The sequence below is a fragment of the Mobula hypostoma genome, chromosome 6 (assembly GCF_963921235.1).
Source record: "Mobula hypostoma chromosome 6, sMobHyp1.1, whole genome shotgun sequence".
NCBI classification, from domain to species: Eukaryota; Metazoa; Chordata; class Chondrichthyes; order Myliobatiformes; family Myliobatidae; genus Mobula; species Mobula hypostoma.
Window position 1 is genome coordinate 4,997,968 of NC_086102.1, and position 20,062 is coordinate 5,018,029.

At 42.9% G+C, this 20,062-nt stretch overlaps 1 protein-coding gene across 2 annotated transcripts in view; it reads left to right on the plus strand.

Annotated features, from left to right (window-relative positions):
- Positions 1 to 20,062, plus strand: part of LOC134347452 (stomatin-like) — a 58,865-nt gene that overhangs the window by 16,968 nt on the left and 21,835 nt on the right. For both annotated transcript variants that reach the window (XM_063049772.1, XM_063049773.1), the window contains exon 4: positions 11,779 to 11,861. In XM_063049772.1, coding sequence (XP_062905842.1) covers positions 11,779 to 11,861 — 83 coding nt within the window. The remainder of the gene's footprint in view (positions 1 to 11,778; positions 11,862 to 20,062) is intronic.

A 20,062-nucleotide genomic window follows, 5' to 3' on the forward strand; every position in this document is an offset into this window, starting at 1 on the left:
TAGAGACCCATATCAGAATCAGCTTTATCATCACTCACATACGTCAGGAAATTTTTTTTACAGCAGCGGTGTAATGTAATACATAAGATCACTAGGGTACTGTGGAAAACCCTTAGACACCCTTGCCATGTAGATGTGCCGAAGGCTTTAGCACAATACCATACAAACTCCTTACAGACAGTGTCAGGAATTGAACACGGGTTGCCGGTGCTGTAATAGTGTTGTGCTAACCACTGCATACCGTGCCACCCCGAATTATAGAACAATATAACATAGTGGAAGCAGATATAATAGTGACATTTAAAAGGCATCTAGACAAGCAGTGAACATGCAGTGGAAAGAAGGATATAGATCAGCTACAGGCAGATGGGATTAGTTTGAATTGGGCTATCAGCATCATGATGGATTGAAGGGTCAGTTGCGGCGCCATATTTTTCCATAATCTATGATCTCATTGCTACATGATTCACTCATCTTGAAATCAATCGGTTGTCTATTGCAGAGCAGAGCAGTTCTGAGTGTGAAAATGGTGGTGCTGGTGGTGGGGAACATCTTACAGATATGTTTAAAATTAGGCAGTAGCAGTGTTTTGGGCACTTCTGTTACCAATACATTGAAGTGGACAAGCATGTTACACTCATCACTGGGAAAGCCCAGCAGAAATTGTTCTTCCTACTCCAGTTTAGGAAATGTAACGTCACGGGCCGTATCCTGATGAATTTTTCTCAGCCATCATTGAGAGTGTTGTGCCCACCTCAATCACTGTTTTGTTTCCCGCTGCTTCCTCCCTCTCCAAGTCCTGGTTACAGCCGGTGGTCCACTCAATGGAGAAGATCATTGGCTGCCAGCTACTGACATTGGAGGACTTGTTCATCGCCAGAGCAAAGAAAAGAGCTGGAAGAATTACTGCTGCCTCCACCCATCCTAGCAGTCACCTATTCACCAAATTGCCATCAGGAAGATGCTACAAGTCCATCACCAGCAGGACTTCACATCGTCTCTGAAGTTTCTTTCCTGTAGCTATCCAGCTTCTCAACAAAACTCACTCAGGTGTAATACCCTGACCGTCCCTGTAAAACTTCTGTTAAATGGACTTTCCTGCTTTCCTTGATCTGTTGATAACTATTGAGTCTGTTTGTATTTTACATTTATTTAAGTTTTATTATTGATGTTTGCACATGTGACGTTTGCTAATTGTTGGTTGCTCATGGCTGTTTGCACTATTGTCTGTAAATTGTTGGTTACTATTGTGTTGTCTGTTATGGTATTGTCCTGTATTTGATGCTTGGTGTCAAACCACAATCAATTCTGGTGTGTTTCACACACTGGCAATAAAGTGATCCTGATTCTGATCCTTTTCCCCATGGTATAGGAGTCCAAAGCTAGTTGATATTGTTTTAGCAACACACTCAAAATGCTGGAGGAACTCAGCAGGCCAGACAGCATCAATAGGAAAAAGTATCGTCGATGTTTCGGGCCGAGACCCTTCAGCAGGACTAGAAAGAAAAAAGATGAGGAGTCAGAGTTGGAAGGTGGGGTGGAGGGGAGAGAGAAACACAGGGTGATAGGTAAAACTGCGAGGGAAGGGCTGAAGTAAAGAGCTGGGAGTTGATTGGTGAGAGACATACAAGGCTGGAGAAGGGGAAGTCTGATAGGACAGAAGGCCATGGAAGAAAGAAAAGGGGGAGGAGCACCAGAGGGAGGCGATGGTCAGGCAAGGAGATACGGTGAGAGAGGGAAAAGGGGGTGGGGAATGGTGAAGGGAGTGCCAATACTGGAAGTTTGAGAGATCGATACCCAGATGGAATATAAGGTGTTGCTCCTCCAACCTGAGTGTGGCCTCATTGTGAAAGTAGAGGAGGCCATAGACTGGCATGTTGGAATGGGAATGGGAAATGGAATTAAAATGAATAGCTTCTGGGAGATCCCACATTCTCTGATGGACTGAGTGTAGCTGCTCAGCAAAATGGTCTCCCAATCTGCGTCGGGTCACCCCAATATTTTTAGCAGGCCACACTGGGAGCACCGGGTACAGCAGGTGACCCCAACAGACTCACAGGTAGACGATGGTAATTATGGTCAGCTAAGCTCTTTTACTTCTAGGACCCTGATCTTCTTCAGACTGATGAGCATTTTGATGGAGACACAATATATTTTACTCAAAAACCCACATCCACCTTGCCTATAGTACAGATTCCAGCTTTTCTGCCCATCTAGTCTATGCCAACCTGACCTTATACCCGCACCATCTATCCGCACCCAGTCCATAGCCCTCCATGCCTCTCTCAACCAAGTACAGTGCATATAAAAAGTAGTCACCCAGCTTGGAAGTTTTCATGTTTTATTGTTTTAAAACCTTGAGTAAACTAAGGATTTAATTTGACTTTTTTTGACACTCTTTCATGTCAAAGTGAAAACAGATCTTTACGAAGTGATCTAAATTAATTACAACTATAAAACTCAAAATAATTCATTGCCTCAGTATTCACCCCCTTTAATATGACACATCATATCATCAACTCCACAGCCAATTGGTTTTAGATGTCACATATTGCATTCAGGAGAATGAGGGGGGATCTCATAGAAACATTCCGAATGTTAAAAGGCCTGAACATATTAGATATGGCAAAGTTATTTCCCATGGTAGGGGAGTCTAGGACAAGAGGGCACAACTTCAGGATTGGAGGACGTCCATTTAGAACAGAGATGTGGAGAAATTACTTTAGTCAGAGGGTAGTAAATCTGTGGAATTCATTGCTACGAGCCGCTGTGGAGGTCAAGTCACTGGGTACATTTAAGGCAGAAATAGATAGGTTCTTGATTAGCCAGGGCATCGAAAGGTATGGGGAGAAGGCAGGGGAGTGGGGATGACTGGAAGAATTGGATCAGCACATGAAGGAATGGCAGAGCAGATTCAATGGGCTGAATGGCTCACTTCTGCTCCGATATCCTATGGTCTTATAATTAGTTAAATGGAGATTTGTTTTTGGAGACCTGTGTGCATTCAAGGTGTTTCAACTGATTGTAGTAAAAATACACCTGTATCTGGAAGGTCAACTGCTGTCTCCTGTTTCGGCTTTACTGATTGAAATGGGATGATTAAGACCCTAAGACCATATGACTAGAATTAGGCCATTTGACCCACTGAGTCTGCTCCGCTATTCAATCCTGACTGATCCTTTTTTCCCCTTCTCAGTCCCACTCCCCAACCTTCTTCCCGTAACTTTTAATGCTGTCCAATCAAGAATCTATCAAGCTCAGCCTTAAATACACCCAACGACCTGGCCTCCACAGCTGCCTCTGGTAATAAATTCCCCAAATTCACCTCCCTCTGGCTAAAGAAATTTCTCCACATCTCTGTTTTAAATGGATGCCCCTCCATCCTGAGGCTGTGCCCTCTTGTCCAACATTCCCCCACCAAGGGAAACATCTTTTCCTCATCTACTCTGTCTATGCCTTTCAACATTTGAAAGGTTTCAATGAGATCACCCCCTCATTCTCCTAAGTTCCAGTGAGTACAGACCCAGAGCTATCAAATGTTCTTTGTATGATAACCCTTTCATTCCCGGAATCATCCTTGTGAACTTCCTTTGAATCCTCTCCAATGCCAGTACATCTTTTCATAGATGAGAAGCCCAAAACTGTTCACAATACTCAGTGTGAGGCCTCACCAGTGCCTTATAAAGCCTCAGCATCACATCCCTGCTCTTATATTCTAGACCTCTTGAAATGAATGTTAAAATTGCATTTGCCTTCCTCACACCGACTCTACCTGCAAGTTAACTTTTAGGGTGTTCTGCAGAAGGACTCCCAAGTCCTTTTGCATCTCAGATTTTTGGATTTTCTCCCTATTTAGAAAATAGTCTGCACATTTATTTCTACTACCCAAGTGCATAACAGTGTATTTTCCAACATTGTATTTCATTTGCCACTTTTTTGCCCACTCTCCTAATCTAAGTCCTTCTGCAGCCTTCCTGTTTCCTCAACACTACCTGCCCTTCCACCAATCTTCATATCATCTGCAAACTTGCCAACAAAGCCATCTATTCCATCATCTAAATCATTGATATACAGCATAAAAAGATGCGATCCCAACACCGACCTCAGTGGAACACTATTAGTCACTGGTAGCCAACCAGAAAAGGATCCTTTTATTCCCACTCGCTGCCTCCTACCTATCAGCCAATGTTCTAATTATGTTAGTAACTTTCCTGTAATACCATGGGTTCTTAATTTGGTAAGCAGCCTTGTGTGGCACCTTGTGAAAGGTCTTTTGAAAGTCCAGATGTACAACATCCACTGTATCCCCTTTGTCTATCTTATGTGTAATCTCCTCAAAGAATTCCAACAGGTTTGTCAGGCAAGATTTCCTCTTCAGGAAACCATACTGACTTTGTCCTTTCTTGTCCTGTGACTCCAAGTACTCCATAACCTCATCCTTAATAATTGACTCCAATTTCTTCCCAACACACTAAGGTCAGGCTAACTGGTCAATAATTTCCATTCTGCTGCCTTCCTCCTTTCTTAAATAGTGGAGTGACATTTATAATTTGCACCATGCCAGAGTCCAATGATTTTTGAAAGATCATTACTAATGCCTCCACAATCTCCACAGCTACCTCATTCAGAACTCTCGGGTGCAGTTCATCTGGTCCGGGTGACTTACGTACCCTTAGGTTTTACAGCTTTTTAAGCACCTTTTCCCTTGTAATAGTAACTGCACTCACTTCTCTTCCCTCACACCCTTCAACATCTGGCACACTGCTAGTGTCTTACACAGTGAAGACTGATGCAAAATACACATTTACTTCATCTGCCATCTTCTTGGCCCCTTTTATTATTTCCCCTGCCTCATTTTCTAGCAGTCCTATATCCACTCTCATTGCTCTTTTATTTCTTACATATTTGAAAAAGTTTTTACTATCCACTTTGATATTGTTTCCTAGCTTTCTTTCATATTTCATCTTTTTCCTCCTGATGACTCTTTTAGTTGCTCTCTGTAGGATTTTAAAATCTTCCCAATCCTCTGTCTTCCTGCTAATTTTTGCCGCCTTTTATGCCCTCATTTTGTTTTTACATTAGCTTTAAATTCCCTTGTCAGCCATAGGTGCACTATTTTGCCATTTGAATATTTATTTGTTTTCGGAGTACATCTATCCTGCACCTTCCTTGTTTTTCCCAAAAGCTCACACCATTGCTGCTAATGCTGTCATCCCTGCCAGCATCTCCTTCCAATTTACTTTGGCCAACTCCTCTCTCATACCACTGTAATTTCCTTTACTCCACTCAAATACTGCTACATCAGACTTTACTTTCTCCCTATCAAATTTCAAGTTGAACTCAGTCATATTGTGATCACTGCCTCCTAAAGGTTCTTTTGCTTTAAGCTCCCTAATCACCTCCAGTTTATTACATAACACCCAATCAGAATCACTGATCCCTGAGTCAGCTCAACGACAAACTGCTCTAAAAAGCCATCTTGCTGGCATTCAACAAACTCTCTCTCTTGAGATTAACTTCCAGTCTGATTTTCCCATTTGTCCTACATTTTGAAATCTCCCATGACTATCATAACATTGCCCCTTTGACACACCTTTTTTATTTCCTGTTCGGAGGCCTGTATATAACTGCCATCAGGGTCCTTTTACCCTTGCAGTTTCTTAACTCAACCCACAAGGCCTTACAGTTGCAGAAGTTGACACTGATGTTAACATACTGGATTAATTGATGGGACAGAGAAAAGATCATCTGATTAAACGACTGTTGGAAGACTGTTGGGAACATCACAAGAAAAGTGTTTTTGGTTTTGGATGGCTGGGTTTTTATCATGCTAGCAATATGGGTTTGCAGGATTATGCATTAAGTCCCACTGTAGCTTTTTCGGTAACCCCAACCTGCTTTTTCCAACGGCTTTAGTTGATCTCAGGTTTCATAATTTAATGAATTCCAAGGATCCTGATATGCCTGAGAGTCTGTTGGTTCATTAATACGTTAACCGCTTTTACTGATGGATCTAAAGATAATTTACCTAGGAATGTTGGTGTGGTTGTCTTTGTGCCTGAACTACAAGTAACAATAAAGAAAAGTCTTACTAACCATTTATCAGTGTATACAGCAGAATTGGTTATCATCATTTTGGGTTTACTGTGAGTGGAGGAAATTTGTCCTTGCAAAGTTGTAGTTTGTCCAGATTCTTTTTTGGTTTTGGCTCGTCTTAAAACAGGTCATTCTAGCAGTAGGTCAGATTTACTGCTGGAAGCTCTTCAAACTTTATTTCATATTCAAGGTATTGTTTTACATGTCTACTTCTCATGGGTGCCTGCACATGGAGGTGTTGAGGGGAATGAGCGGGTTGATTGCTCGACCAAAAAAGCTGTTAAAAGTGCAGCTATCTTCCACTTAGCAAATCAGAAGCTGAGGGGTTGTTGGGGCTAAGAATGAGGGGATTATGGCAAGACCTGTGGGATAACGGGCATAAGGGGAGACCCCTCTACAGAATACACAAAATTGTTGGATTGATGGAGAAGGGGGTAAAACAAGAAGAGAAGGAATTATATCGACCAGACTTAGAATTGGGCATATTATGCTTAATTATGCCTTGTACCTTGTTAGAAAACATCACTCTGGGATGTGTAGGTTTTGCCATCATTATGAAACAGTTGAACAGAGAAGCATATAAGGTTGAAAGAAAGAAAATGCAGACTGCACTACTATCTTTGGGGGTTGATAGTTACATTTTAAAACTTTACTAAGTTATGGACGTGACTTTAACTTAATTCACAATATTGTCTTTCTTTATTTATAATCTACAGAGCTCTTTGGGGTAATTTAGTTTTCATTTGTTAAAGAACTAGTAGGGATTTTATTTCCCAACTCACTGCACCAACTCTAGTCGAGTTGGTGGCTGTAGTGCACCTTTAAGTTGGATTGCTAACTACCATTAAAAGGCAGAAGAAGGTCCAACTGCTGGTGAGTCAGTATCCTGGCAAAAACTACACCATGAAAACAAAAGAACACTCCAAGCATCTCTGCAAAAAGGTTATTGAAAAGCCCAAGTCAGGAGATGGATACAAGAAAATTGCCAAGTCACTGAATATCCCTTGGAGTACAGTGAAGTCAATCATCAAGAAATGGAAAGAATATGGCACAACTGTAAATACCTGCCCAGAGCAGGCTGTCCTTAAAGTTGACTGACTGTGAAAGAAAGGGACTAGTGAGGGAGGCCACCAAGAGAACTATGACAACTCTTGAGGAGTTACAAGCTTCAATGGCTTAGAGGAGAGAGTCTGAACATGCAACAACTGTTGCCAGATGCTTCACCAGTCATAGCTTTTTGGAAAAGTGGCAAAGACAAAGCCACTGTTGAAGAAAAACTCACATGAAATCTCAGGTAGAGTTTGCCAGAAGGCATGTGGGAGACTCTGAAGTCAGTTGGAAGAAGGTTCTATGGTCTGATGAAACCAAAGTTGAGCTCTTTGGACATCAGAGTAAATGCTATGTTTGGCAAAAGCCAAACACCGCACATCATCAAAAACCACCATCCCTACCGTGAAGCATGGTGGTGGCTGAATCATTCTGTGGGGGTGCTTCACTGCAACAGGCCCTGGAAGGCTTGTGAAGATAGAGGGTAAAATGAATGCAGCAAAATGCTGGAGAAAAACCTGATGCATTCTGTAAGAGAACTGCAGCTCAGAAAAATAGAGGGCAATGGGTAACCCTAGGTAATTTCTAAGGTCAGGACATGTTCGGCACAGCTTTGTGGGCTGAAGGGCCTGTGTTGTGCTGAGGGTTTTTCTATATTTCTAAGACAATGACCCCAAGCATGAAGCCAAAGCTGCACAGGAATGGCTTCAAAACAACAAAGCTTATGTCCTGGAGTGGCCAAGTCAGAGTCCAGACCTCAATCCAATTGAGTATTTGTGCCTGGACTTGAAAAGGGCTGTTCATTTATGATCCCCATGCAATCTGATACAGCTTGAGCAGTTTTGTAAAGAAGAATGGGGAAAAATTGCGGAGTCCAGATGTGCAAAGCTGATAGAGACCTATCCACACAAACTCAAGGCTGTAATTACTGCCAAAGGTGCATCTACTAAATACTGACTTGAAGGGGGTGAGTACTTATGCAATCAATTATTTTGTGTTTAATAATTGTAATAAATTTAGACCAACTTGAATAAATTTGTTTTCATTTTGACACTGAAGTTTCTTTTCTGTTGATCAGTGTCAAAAAAGCCAAATTAAATCCATTGTGATTCAATGTTGTAAAACAATAAAACATGAAAACTTCCAAGGGCAGTGAGTACTTTTGATAGGCACTGTACATATCCAAGAGATACTGCAGATGCTGGAAATACAGAGTAACACAAAACACTGGAGGAACTCGAACTGGAATTGAATTGAATTGACTTTATTACTTACATCCTTCATATACATAAGGAGTAAAAATCTTTACGTTACGTCTCCGTCTAAATGTGAAATGTGCAATTATAGTAATTTATAATAAATATTATGTACAACAGGACAATCAATATAATATAGAAATACAGTTGCGTCAGCATGAATTAAGCAGTCTGACGGTCTGGTGGAAGAAGCTGTCCAGGAGCTTGTTGGTCCTGGCTTTTATGCTGCGGTAGCATTTTCTAGATGGTAGCAGCTGGAACAGTTTGTGGGTGGGGTGATTCGGGTCTCCAATGATCCTTCAGGCCCTTTTTACACACCTGTCTTTGTAAGTGCCCTGAATAGTGGGAAGTTCACATCTACAGATGTACTGGGGTGTCCGCACCACTCTCTGCAGAGTCCTGCGACCAAGAGAAGTACAGTTCCCATACCAGGCAGTAATGCAGCCAGTCAGGGTGTTCTGAATTGTAGAAAGTTCTATAAGAACTTTCACTATAGGAAATCATCCACTGCACATACTTAAGGAAGGAATTCAAGTGTTTAAGCTTAGGGAACTGTGGACACTGCAGATCATGGTTCAGAACTTGCTGTGTTTGAACACACTCTGGCAGATACCTGCCACAACGTGGCATCACCTCCCCCCACCCCCCTGACAGCCCCTCTATACTTTCCTAGAATCGTCTTAAAATGATGTCCCATTGTATTAGCAATTTTTGCCCTGGGGAAAAGGTGCTGGCTGTCCACTCTATCTATGCCTCTTATCTTGTACATCTCTATCAAGTCACCTCTCATTCTCTTTCATTTCAAAAAGAAAAACTCTAGCTTGCTAAACCTCTCCTCAAAAGATATGCTTTCTAATCCGGGCAGAATGCTGGCACAGCTCCTCTGCATCCTCTCATAAACTTCCACATCCTGCCTATTATATTCTTACCACATTCCCATCATATTCCTCCAGATCCTACCACTTACCTTAATTTGAGAGCCAATCAATACCTAGGCTACTGTTGGATTCTGACGTTTTTGATTCAAGTTTCTTTTCAAAGTCAAGGAAGAGGCATCAAACTTGTTGCTTCACGATCGTTTTATTAAGAGTTGATAAAACAGAGGGATGTTGAAACGGTGATAGGGGTCTACTGGTTGAAGAAAATAGAAACTAAAGATGGTGCCTAGCCCAAAACAGCTAATTTTTACCCAGAGATTAAAAAAAATCCGTTCAAATCTATATATGAGACAACCAATTAGAAAGTACTTACTTGAATACTGCAGTACCAAGATAAGCAATGAGAAAACAATTATTCAAGTAATGCAGAACAAAGAAACTTAAAGTTTTCCAGAGTTATACTTTGTATATTTTGTAGAGGCATATTAAGCTGTTGGGTGGCGAGGTGGAGGTATATCTTTATCAAAGGAAGTGTAAGGTGCTTCTTCCCTTCACAAGGCTGTAGTCACCTTTGTGCAAGGTGTAGCACCTGCTTAGCCACCCCCCCCCGAATCAGGGTCACATGAAGCCATGGGAGCAGGTGGTGGATATCACAAGTCCTGGTTATGCGATGACTGTCGTCGGGTAAACAATCTCTGAAGAGTATTGATAATGGCTGGGGTCACCTGTCTTGTAAAGACACTGCCCAGAAGAAGGGAATGGCAAACCACTTCTGTAGAAACTATTGCCAAGAATAATGATGGTCATGGAAAAACCATGATTGCCTGCGTGATATAACGTGGCACATAATGATGATGAAGATGATGATACATATAAGAGCTACTTAAAATACAAACAAATAATTAATTGTTAAACTGCAAAGAAAATAATTAAACAGCCTAATCTAAGAATCAAACAGTTGGATCCAACACGACTAGCCCGCACATCTTTGGGATATAGTATAAAGCTGGATTACCAGAAGGATACCAACATGGTCAGAGGGAGAATGTGAAAACTCCACACAGACAACACCCAAGGTCAAGTTTGATTCAGATTCAGATTTGGATGCACTTATTCAAGATGAGAAGGAATTTCTTTAACCATAGGGTGGTCAAATTGGTGAATTTGTCACCACAGACAGGAGTGGAGGATAGGTTCTTGATTGTTAAGAGGGTTATGGGTTACAGGGAGAAGATGACTGGCCAGACTCGATGGACTGAATGGTCTAATTCTGCTCTATTATTTTATGGTCTTATAGTCTTTAATCTCATATACTTCGAAATATACAGTAAAATGCATCATTTGCATTAATTACATAGAACATAGACCAGTACAGCCCAGGAACAGGCCCTTCAGCCACAGTGTTGTGCTGAACCAATTAAATTAGTCATTAAGTGGCTAACTAAACTAATCTCTTCTGCCTACACAATGTCCATATCCTTCCATTTTCCTCACATTCATGAACATATCTAAATGTCTCTTAAATATCTCAAATGTATCTGCCTCTATTGATTAACAACCAACACAATCCAAGGATCTGCTGGGGGCAGCCCACAAGTCTCACCAGAGGTTCAGGCACCAACATATTATGCCCACAATGATCAGCACAGGAGAACAACAGCAATAGCAAGACATGCCCTGTTCCCCTCCACCTCCGTCTCACACATGCATACGCGGGTTGTCCTCCAACCCAAGGACAGGCAGTCTCTGGGCTCCCAGCCTCCAGTGAGTTTGTGGGCTGGCAGAAATTGACCTGGGTCTCTGGAGATGTGAGGCAGTGGCTCTACCCGCTGTGGCACTTTGGAGTGGTTAGCACAATGCTTTACAGTACCAGCGGCCCGGGTTCAATTCCCGCCACTGTCTGCATGTCCTCTCGGTGACAATAGACAATAGGTGCAGGAGTAGGCCAGCACCGCCATTCACTGTGATCATGGCTGATCATCCACAATCAGTATCCAGTTCCTGCCTTATCCCCATCACCTTTGATTCCGCTATCTTTAAGAGCTCTATCCATCTCTTTCTTGAAAGCATCCAGAGACTTGTCCTCCACAGCCTTCTAGGGCAGAGCATTCCACATATCCACCACTCTCTGGGTGAAAAAGTTTTTCCTCAACTCCGTTCTAAATGGCCTACCTCTTATTCTTAAACTGTGGCCTCTGGTTCTGGACCCACCCATCAGTGGGAACATGCTTCCTGCCTCCAGCACCTCGTGGGTTTCTCCCAGCTGCTTCAGTTTCCTCCTGCATTCCAAATTTGTACCGGTTAGTAGGTTAATTGTCCGGTTGTAAATTGTCCCATGGTTAGACTAAGGTTAAATTGGGGTTTTTGAGCGTGCGGTTAGAAGGGCCTATTCCACGTTGTATCTCAACAAGTCAATCAAAACTGATTTTAAAACATTAAATTATAAATCCAAGTTGCTGCTTTTTGAAAAAGACTAATGATATTTTTCTGCTTACCCTCAGGTATTTTCTGGTTTATACCTTGTGTTGATACCTTTCACGTTGTTGATCTGAGGACTGTGTCATTCTCTGTACCTCCTCAAAAGGTACGTACAGTGGATCCTTGCTTCTTGTGTTGGTGGGGAGACTGGGTAGCAGTCAATCCAATAATAATGAGGGCTTTCCATTGATAGTTTGAGGAAATAGATCAATGCCGATACTACAAAACATTGTCCAATCTCCACAACAAACATTGAAGTATCCATGGATTGGAGGTTAACAGGATGCAAGTGAAAGTCAGCGTCACAATCAGGATCAGATTTATTATCACTCACGTATATTGTGAAATGTGTTGTTTTGCAGCTGCGCTACAGTGCAATGCGTAAAAAAATTACTCTGTTGCAATAAGAATTATTTTTAAAAATGAAGCGTGAAAAGAGAACATGAAGTGAGGAAGTGTTTATGGACTCAATGTCCGTTCAGAAATCTGATGGTGGAGGGGAAGAAGTTGTTCCTAAATCATTGAGTGTGTGTCTTCAGGTTCCTGTACCTCCTCCCTGACGGTAGTAATGAGAAGAGACCTGGGTGATGGGGCTCCTTAATGATGGATTGAGCCTTTTGGAATCATCGCCTTTTGAAGATGTCCTTGATAGTGAGGAGGGTTGTGCCTACGATGGAGCTGACTGAGTCTACAACCCTCGGCAGCTTTTCCCAATTCCGTGCAGTGGAGCCTCCCTACCAGACGGTGGCGCAATCAGTCAGAATACTCTCCATGCTACATCTGTACAAAACTGCCAGAGTTTTTTGGCAACATACCAAATGATGGTATGTCATTTCTCTAGAGTAGAGACGTATCCTGGAAAAATGTAAATCAGATAATTAAGAAATAATCCTCTTTGAATATTTATTGTTTACTAGTTAAAAATTATATTGCAGTTGTTGTGGGGGGGGGGAGCGGTGTAGAAAACATTTGATTGACAGTGTGGCATCATCCAGTCAGCTAACCTTGAGACCAGCAGGCTCCTGAACCAGTGTGGGTAACTTCACTCAGCACAACTCTGAACTGATTCAACAGCCTACACACTCTCTTTCAAAGATTCTACCACTTATGTTATCAGTATTATCTATCGATCTATCTATCTATTTTTATTTATTTGTATTTGCACAGTTTGTCTTTTGCACATTGGCTGTTTGTCTGTCTTTGTAGTTTTATATTGATTCTATTGTATTTCTTTGTTCTACTGTGAATGCCCACAAGTAAACAAATCTCAGGGTTGTATATGGTGACATATATATAATTTGAATATAGGTTTACTTTGAGCTTTGAACAAAGGGTTTCTTCAGTTCTGATTGGCTGTAGGAAGGAGGACAGTGCGGTGCAAACTATGTCGAGTAATCTCCCAGAAGGCAAACAACCGATTTAATAAATGTGAATTATATCATCTGCCAGGGATTTCCTCACTAATTATCAGATATGGGTCTCCCTTTTTAGTGGTTTGACTTGAGAGTCACTGACTCCTGCAGTTTAATATTGGAGTTTGTGTGGGGCTATTGATAGAATAGAAACAGTATTGCACAGACTGAACCTGCTGTCACCTAATGGTCTAGTTTTAATAGTGTATGGGGGAGCACCTCACGGGTGGGAGGAGTTGTGTGGAAGAGTGATTGGCTTGTCCTTTGAAGATGAGAAGAGGTTTCAGCTTCTCATAGACTCCTGCTTAGTCCTTGCCTTTACAGGGACATTTCCAGAACAGAAAATGAGGAATAATTTCTTTAGCCAGAGGGTGGTCAATCTTGTGGAATTTGTTGCCACAGATAGCTGAGGAGGCCAAGTCACTGTGTGTATTTAGGAGATTGAAAGACTCTTGATTGATAAAGGTTACAGGGAGAGGTAGGAGAAAGGGGTAGAAAAGAAATTCAGCCATGATTGAATGGCAGAGCAGACTCGATGGGCTGAATGGCCTAATTCTGCTTGATATTTTATGGTCGTATGGTCTTGCCTGTCAGCATTTTTATCCACCAGAATTAAACAGCCTCTAAGATTTGGTTATGGGCTTCTTATGCTTGAAGACCGGGAAGGTTCAGCCACACCTCAGTATGTCTCTTATTAAATTATTAGTCTTATAACAGCTGATTATATTTGTCTCAATGTTTCCCTCTTCTGCTCCACCCCAGAGCAGCCATTCTGCAGAGACCTGAGTACACTGCTGTTCGGGATCTTGACAAACACCATTAAAATCAAAGTCCAATTACATTTATTATCCATGTATGTGTTTGTTACCATATACTACCTTACAGACATTTACCAGAAAATGAAAAAAAAACAATAGAACTTATGAAAATTACATATACTGGAGATATAAACAAAGACTGATAAACAACCAATGTGCAAAAGATAAACTATGAAAATAAAAAAAACTCAGAGCATGAGTTGCAGAGTCCTTGAAAGTGAGTGTGTAGGTTGTGGAATCAGTTCAGAGTTGAGGTGAGTGAAGTTCTCCACACTGAAGAAGAAATTTTCGAATGGAAAAAGGAGGCAACCATGGCTGACAAGAGAAGTCAAAGCCAAAGTTAAAGCAAAGGAGAGGGCATACAAGGAAGCAAAAATTAGTGGGAAGACAGAGGATTGGGAAGATTTTTAAAGCTTACAAAAGGAAACTAAAACAACAGGAATTCTGCAGATGCTGGAAATTCAAGCAACACACATTAAAGTTGCTGGTGAATGCAGCAGGCCAGGCGGTATCTCTAGGAAGAGGTACAGTCGACGTTTCAGGCCGAGACCCTTCGTCAGGACTAACTGAAGGAAGAGTGAGTAAGAGATTTGAAAGTGGGAGGGGGAGGGGGAGATCGAAAATGATAGGAGATGACAGGAGGGGGAGGGATGGAGCCAAGAGCTGGACAGGTGATTGGCAAAAGGGGATACGAGAGGATCATGGGACAGGAGCTCCAGGGAGAAAGACAAGCGGGGGGAACCAGAGGATGGGCAAGGGGTATAGTCAGAGGGACAGAGGGAGAAAAAGGAGAGTGAGAGAAAGAATGTGTGTATAAAAATAAATAACGGATGGGGTATGAGGGGGAGGTGGGGCATTAGCGGAAGTTAGAGAAGTCGATGTTCATGCCATCAGGTTGGAGGCTACCCAGACGGAATATAAGATGTTGTTCCTCCAACCTGAGTGTGGCTTCATCTTTACAGTAGAGGAGGCTGTGGATAGACATGTCAGAATGGGAATGGGATGTGGAATTAAAATGTGTGGCCACTGGGAGATCCTGCTTTCTCTGGCGGACAGAGCGTAGGTGTTCAGCAAAGTGGTCTCCCAGTCTGCGTCGGGTCTCGCCAATATATAGAAGGCCACTTCGAGAGCACCAGACACAGTATATCACCCCAGCCGACTCACAGGTGAAGTGTCGCCTCACCTGGAAGGACTGTCTGGGGCCCTGAATGGTGGTAAGGGAGGAAGTGTAAGGGCATGTGTAGCACTTGTTCCGCTTACAAGGATAAGTGCCAGGAGGGATATCAGTGGGGAGGGATGGGGGGGACGAATGGACAAGGGAGTCGCGTAGGGAGCGATCCCTGCGGAAAGCAGAGGTGGGGGAGAGAAAGATGTGCTTAGTGGTGGGATCCCGTTGGAGGTGGCGGAAGTTACGGAGAATAATATGTTGGACCCGGAGGCTGGTGGGATGGTAGGTGAGGACCAGGAACCCTATTCCTAGTGGGGTGGCGGGAGGATGGAGTGAGAGCAGATGTGCGTGAAATGGGGGAGATGCGTTTGAGAGTAGAGTTGATAGTGGAGGAAGGGAAGCCCCTTTCTTTGAAAAAGGAGGACATCTCCCTCGTCCTGGAATGAAAAGCCTCATCCTGAGAGCAGATGCGGCGGAGACGGAGGAATTGCGAGAAGGGGATAGCATTTTTGCAAGAGACAGGATGAGAAGAGGAATAGTCCAGATAGCTGTGAGAGTCAGTAGGCTTATAGTAGACATCAGTGGATAAGCTGTCTCCAGAGACAGAGACAGAAAGATCTAGAAAGGGGAGGGAGGTGTCGGAAATGGACCAGGTAAACTTGAGGGCAGAGTGAAAGTTGGAGGCAAAGTTAATAAAGTCAACGAGCTCAGCATGTGTGCAGGAAGCAGCGCCAAAAGGAAACTAAGAAGGTCATTAAGAGGGAAAAGATTAACTATGAAAGGAAGCTAGCAAATAATATCAAAGAAGATACTAAAAGCTTTTTCAAGTATATAAAGAGTAAAACACAGGTGAGAGTAGATATAGGACCAATAGAAAATGATGCTGGAGAAATTGTAATGGGAGATAAGGAGAAGGCGGAGGAACTGAACGAGTATTTTGCATCAGTCTTCACTGAGGAAGACATCAGCAGTATACCAGGCACTCAAGGGTAGCAGGGGAGAGAAGTGTGCGCAGTCACAATTACGACAGAGAAAGTACTCAGGAAGCTGAATAGTCTAAGGGTAGATAAATCTCCCGGACCAGGTGGAATGCACCCTCATGTTCTGAAGGAAGTAGCTGTGGAGATTGTGGAGGCATTAGCGATGATCTTTCAAAAGTCGATAGGTCTGGCATAGTTCCGGAGGACTGGAAAATTGCAAATGTCACTCCGCTATTTAAGAAGGGGGCAAGGAAGCAAAAAGGAAATTATAGATCTGTTAGCTTGACATCGGTGGTTGGGAAGTTGTTGGAGTCGATTGTCAAGGATGAGGTTACAGAGTACCTGGAGGCATATGACAAGATAGGCAGAACTCAGCATGGATTCCTTAAAGGAAAATCCTGCCTGACTAACCTATTACAATTTTTTGAGGAAATTATCAGTAGGCTAGACAAGGGAGATGCTGTGGATGTTGTATATTTGGATTTTCAGAAGGCCTTTGTCAAGGTGCCACACATGAGGCCACTTAACAAGATAAGAGCCCATGGAATTATGGGAAAGTTACATACGTGGATAGAGCGTTGGCTGATTGGCAGGAAACAGAGAGTAGGAATAAAGGGATCCTATTCTGATTGGCTGCCAGTTACCAGTGGTGTTCCACAGGGATCTGTGTTGGGGCCGCTTCTTTTTACATTGTACATCAACGATTTGGATTATGCAATAGATGGCTTTGTGGCTAAACTTGCTGACGATACGAAGATAGGTGGAGGGGCCGGGAGTGCTGAGGAAACGGAGAGTCTGCAGAGAGACTTGGATAAATTGGAAGAATGGGCAAAGAAGTGGCAAATGAAATACAATGTTGGAAAGTGTATGGTTATGCACTTTGGCAGAAGAAATAAACAGGCAGACTATTATTTAAATGGGGAAAGAATTCAAAGTTCTGAGATGCAACGGGACTTGGGAGTCCTCGTACAGGATACCCTTAAGGTTAACCTCCAGGTTGAGTCGGTGGTGAAGAAGGCGAATGCAATGTTGTGTTGTAAGGCGCTGGTGAGACCTCACTTGGAGTACTGTGGGCAGTTTTGGTCTCCTTATTTAAGAAAGGATGTGCTGACGTTGGAGAGGGGACAGAGAAGATTCACTAGAATGATTCCGGGAATGAGAGGGTTAACATATGAGGAACGTTTGTCCGCTCTTGGACTGTATTCCTTGGAGTTTAGAAGAATGAGGGGAGACCTCATAGAAACATTTCAAATGTTGAAAGGCATGGACAGAGTGGATGCGGCAAAGTTGTTTCCCATGATGGGGGAGTCTCGTACGAGAGGGCATGACTTAAGGATTGAAGGGCGTCCTTTCAGAACAGAAATGCGAAGAAATTTTTTTAGTCAGAGGGTGGTGAATCTATGGAATTTGTTGCCACGGGCAGCAGTGGAAGCCAAGTTATTGGGTGTATTTAAGGCAGAGATGGATAGGTATCTGAGTAGCCAGGGCATCAAAGGTTATGGTGAGAAGGCGGGGGAGTGGGACTAAATGGCAGAATGGATCAGCTCATGATAAAATGGCGGAGCAGACTCAATGGGCCGAATGGCCAACTTCTGCTCCTTTGTCTTATGGTATTATAAGCTCACCTCTGTCCCAGGATACTGATGGACTTTTACTGCTGTACCATTGAGAGCATACTCACCAACTGCATCTCAGTGTGGTATGGCAATTATCCCGTATCGGACCGCAAAGCACTCCCGTGTGTGGTGAAAACTGCCCAGTGGATTATCTGCACCCAATTGCCCACCATTGAGAAGATCTACCATAAACGCTGCCTGGGCAGGGCAAAAAGCATTATCAGGGATGCATCTCACCCTGACCATGGACTTTTCACTCTCCTCCCATCTGGTAGGCGCCGCTCCCGCACCAGCAGGCACAGGAAGAGCTTCTTCCTTGAGGCTGTGACACTGCTGAACCTCTCATCACAGCGCTAAGCCGTATTGCATCCATATTGTACTGTCTCAGAACTTTTATATTTGTGTGCTGTAGCACTTTTTTATTCGCAGTTATTTTGTAAGTAACACTATTCTTTGCATTTCTGGTCAGATGCTAAATGCATTTCATTAGCTTTGTATCTGTACTCGGCGCAATGACAATAAAGTTGAATCTAATCTAATCTAAATCTAATCTAACAAGGACTGGAGTTTAGAACTGCTCCTGAATCTGGTTGCATGGGACCTGACAAAGTGATCGTTTGAGACCTAGGCTCCTGTATGTCCTTCCCAATGGCAGTAGTGAGAAGGGAGTATGGTCTGGTTGGTAGGGGTCTTTGATGATGGATGTTGCTTTCTTGTCGCAATGTTCTACATAAATGTATGCTATGGAGGACATTGCATAGGATGGACTGGGTTGTTTCCACCACTTTCTGTAGACTTCTCTGTTTCTGGGAATTGGTGATTCCATAGAAGGCTGTGATGCATGCTGGAAGACCAGGGAGGTTCAGCCAGACCTCTGTGTGTCTTTTACCAAGTTATTAATCTTTCAGCAGCTACAAAGTTTGTTTCAATGTGTCCCTTCAGAACACACCAAACAGTTGTATTACAGCCTTGACAAAGCACATCTTTCAGACCATTCTGACTAAAACACCTGTCAGAAGGGGACGACAAAGGTCTCATTCCCAATACAGCCACCACCATAGCTAAGTTTGGTGACACTGAGACTCCATTTACATTTGATGCTGGTTGACCATGTCCATATGTTAGGTGGGTGTGGGATGGGGGATGTAGATTGACTCATTGGAAGACATCCTAGAGCAGACATACATTGAGAAGAAGGTATATGGGTGATAGAAGCCAATTACATCCAAGCTCAAGGTTTTCTGGTGTGATCAGGATATGGATAATATTGTACGATCACCTTGACTGGGCGGCTGTTCTTCACAAGTTTTGGGTTGGTGAAGAATATACCAGGGATTTCCTGTCTCAAGAAATGGCAAATAATTAGAGATTGGTTTGCCTGTATAGAGAGGATCTCATGGGTTTGAGATGAGTGTCCTTGACCCCTGTTGCTTAAAGTTGGACCAATTCATATTAATGTGCTGAATATATAGAGTAATCACTGTACCCCCTCCTCCGTTCCATTTTGTAAATACATAGAGTGATCACCCGACCCGACAGTCCACTGTTCCATTTTGTAAATACATAGTGATCATCCTACCCCCCAGTCCACTGTTCCATTTTGTAAATACATAGTGATCACCCAACCCCCCAGTCCGCTGTTCCATTTTGTAAATACATAGTGATCACCCTACCCCCCAGTCCACTGTTCCATTTTGTAAATACATAGTGATCACCCGACCCGACAGTCCACTGTTCCATTTTGTAAATACATAGTGATCACCCAACCCCCCAGTCCGCTGTTCCATTTTGTAAATACATAGTGATCACCCTACGCCCCAGTCCGTGGTTCCATTTTGTAAATACATAGTGATCACCCAACCCCCCAGTCCACTGTTCCATTTTGTAAATACATAGTGATCACCCAACCCCCCAGTCCACTGTTCCATTTTGTAAATACATAGTGATCACCCAACCCGGCAGTCCACTGTTCCATTTTGTAAATACATAGTGATCATCCTACCCCCCAGTCCGCTGTTCCATTTTGTAAATACATAGTGATCACCCAACCCCCCAGTCCACTGTTCCATTTTGTAAATACATAGTGATCACCCAACCCGACAGTCCACTGTTCCATTTTGTAAATACATAGTGATCATCCTACCCCCCAGTCCACTGTTCCATTTTGTAAATACATAGTGATCACCCTACCCCCCAGTCCACTGTTCCATTTTGTAAATACATAGTGATCACCCAACCCCCCAGTCCGCTGTTCCATTTTGTAAATACATAGTGATCACCCGACCCGACAGTCCACTGTTCCATTTTGTAAAT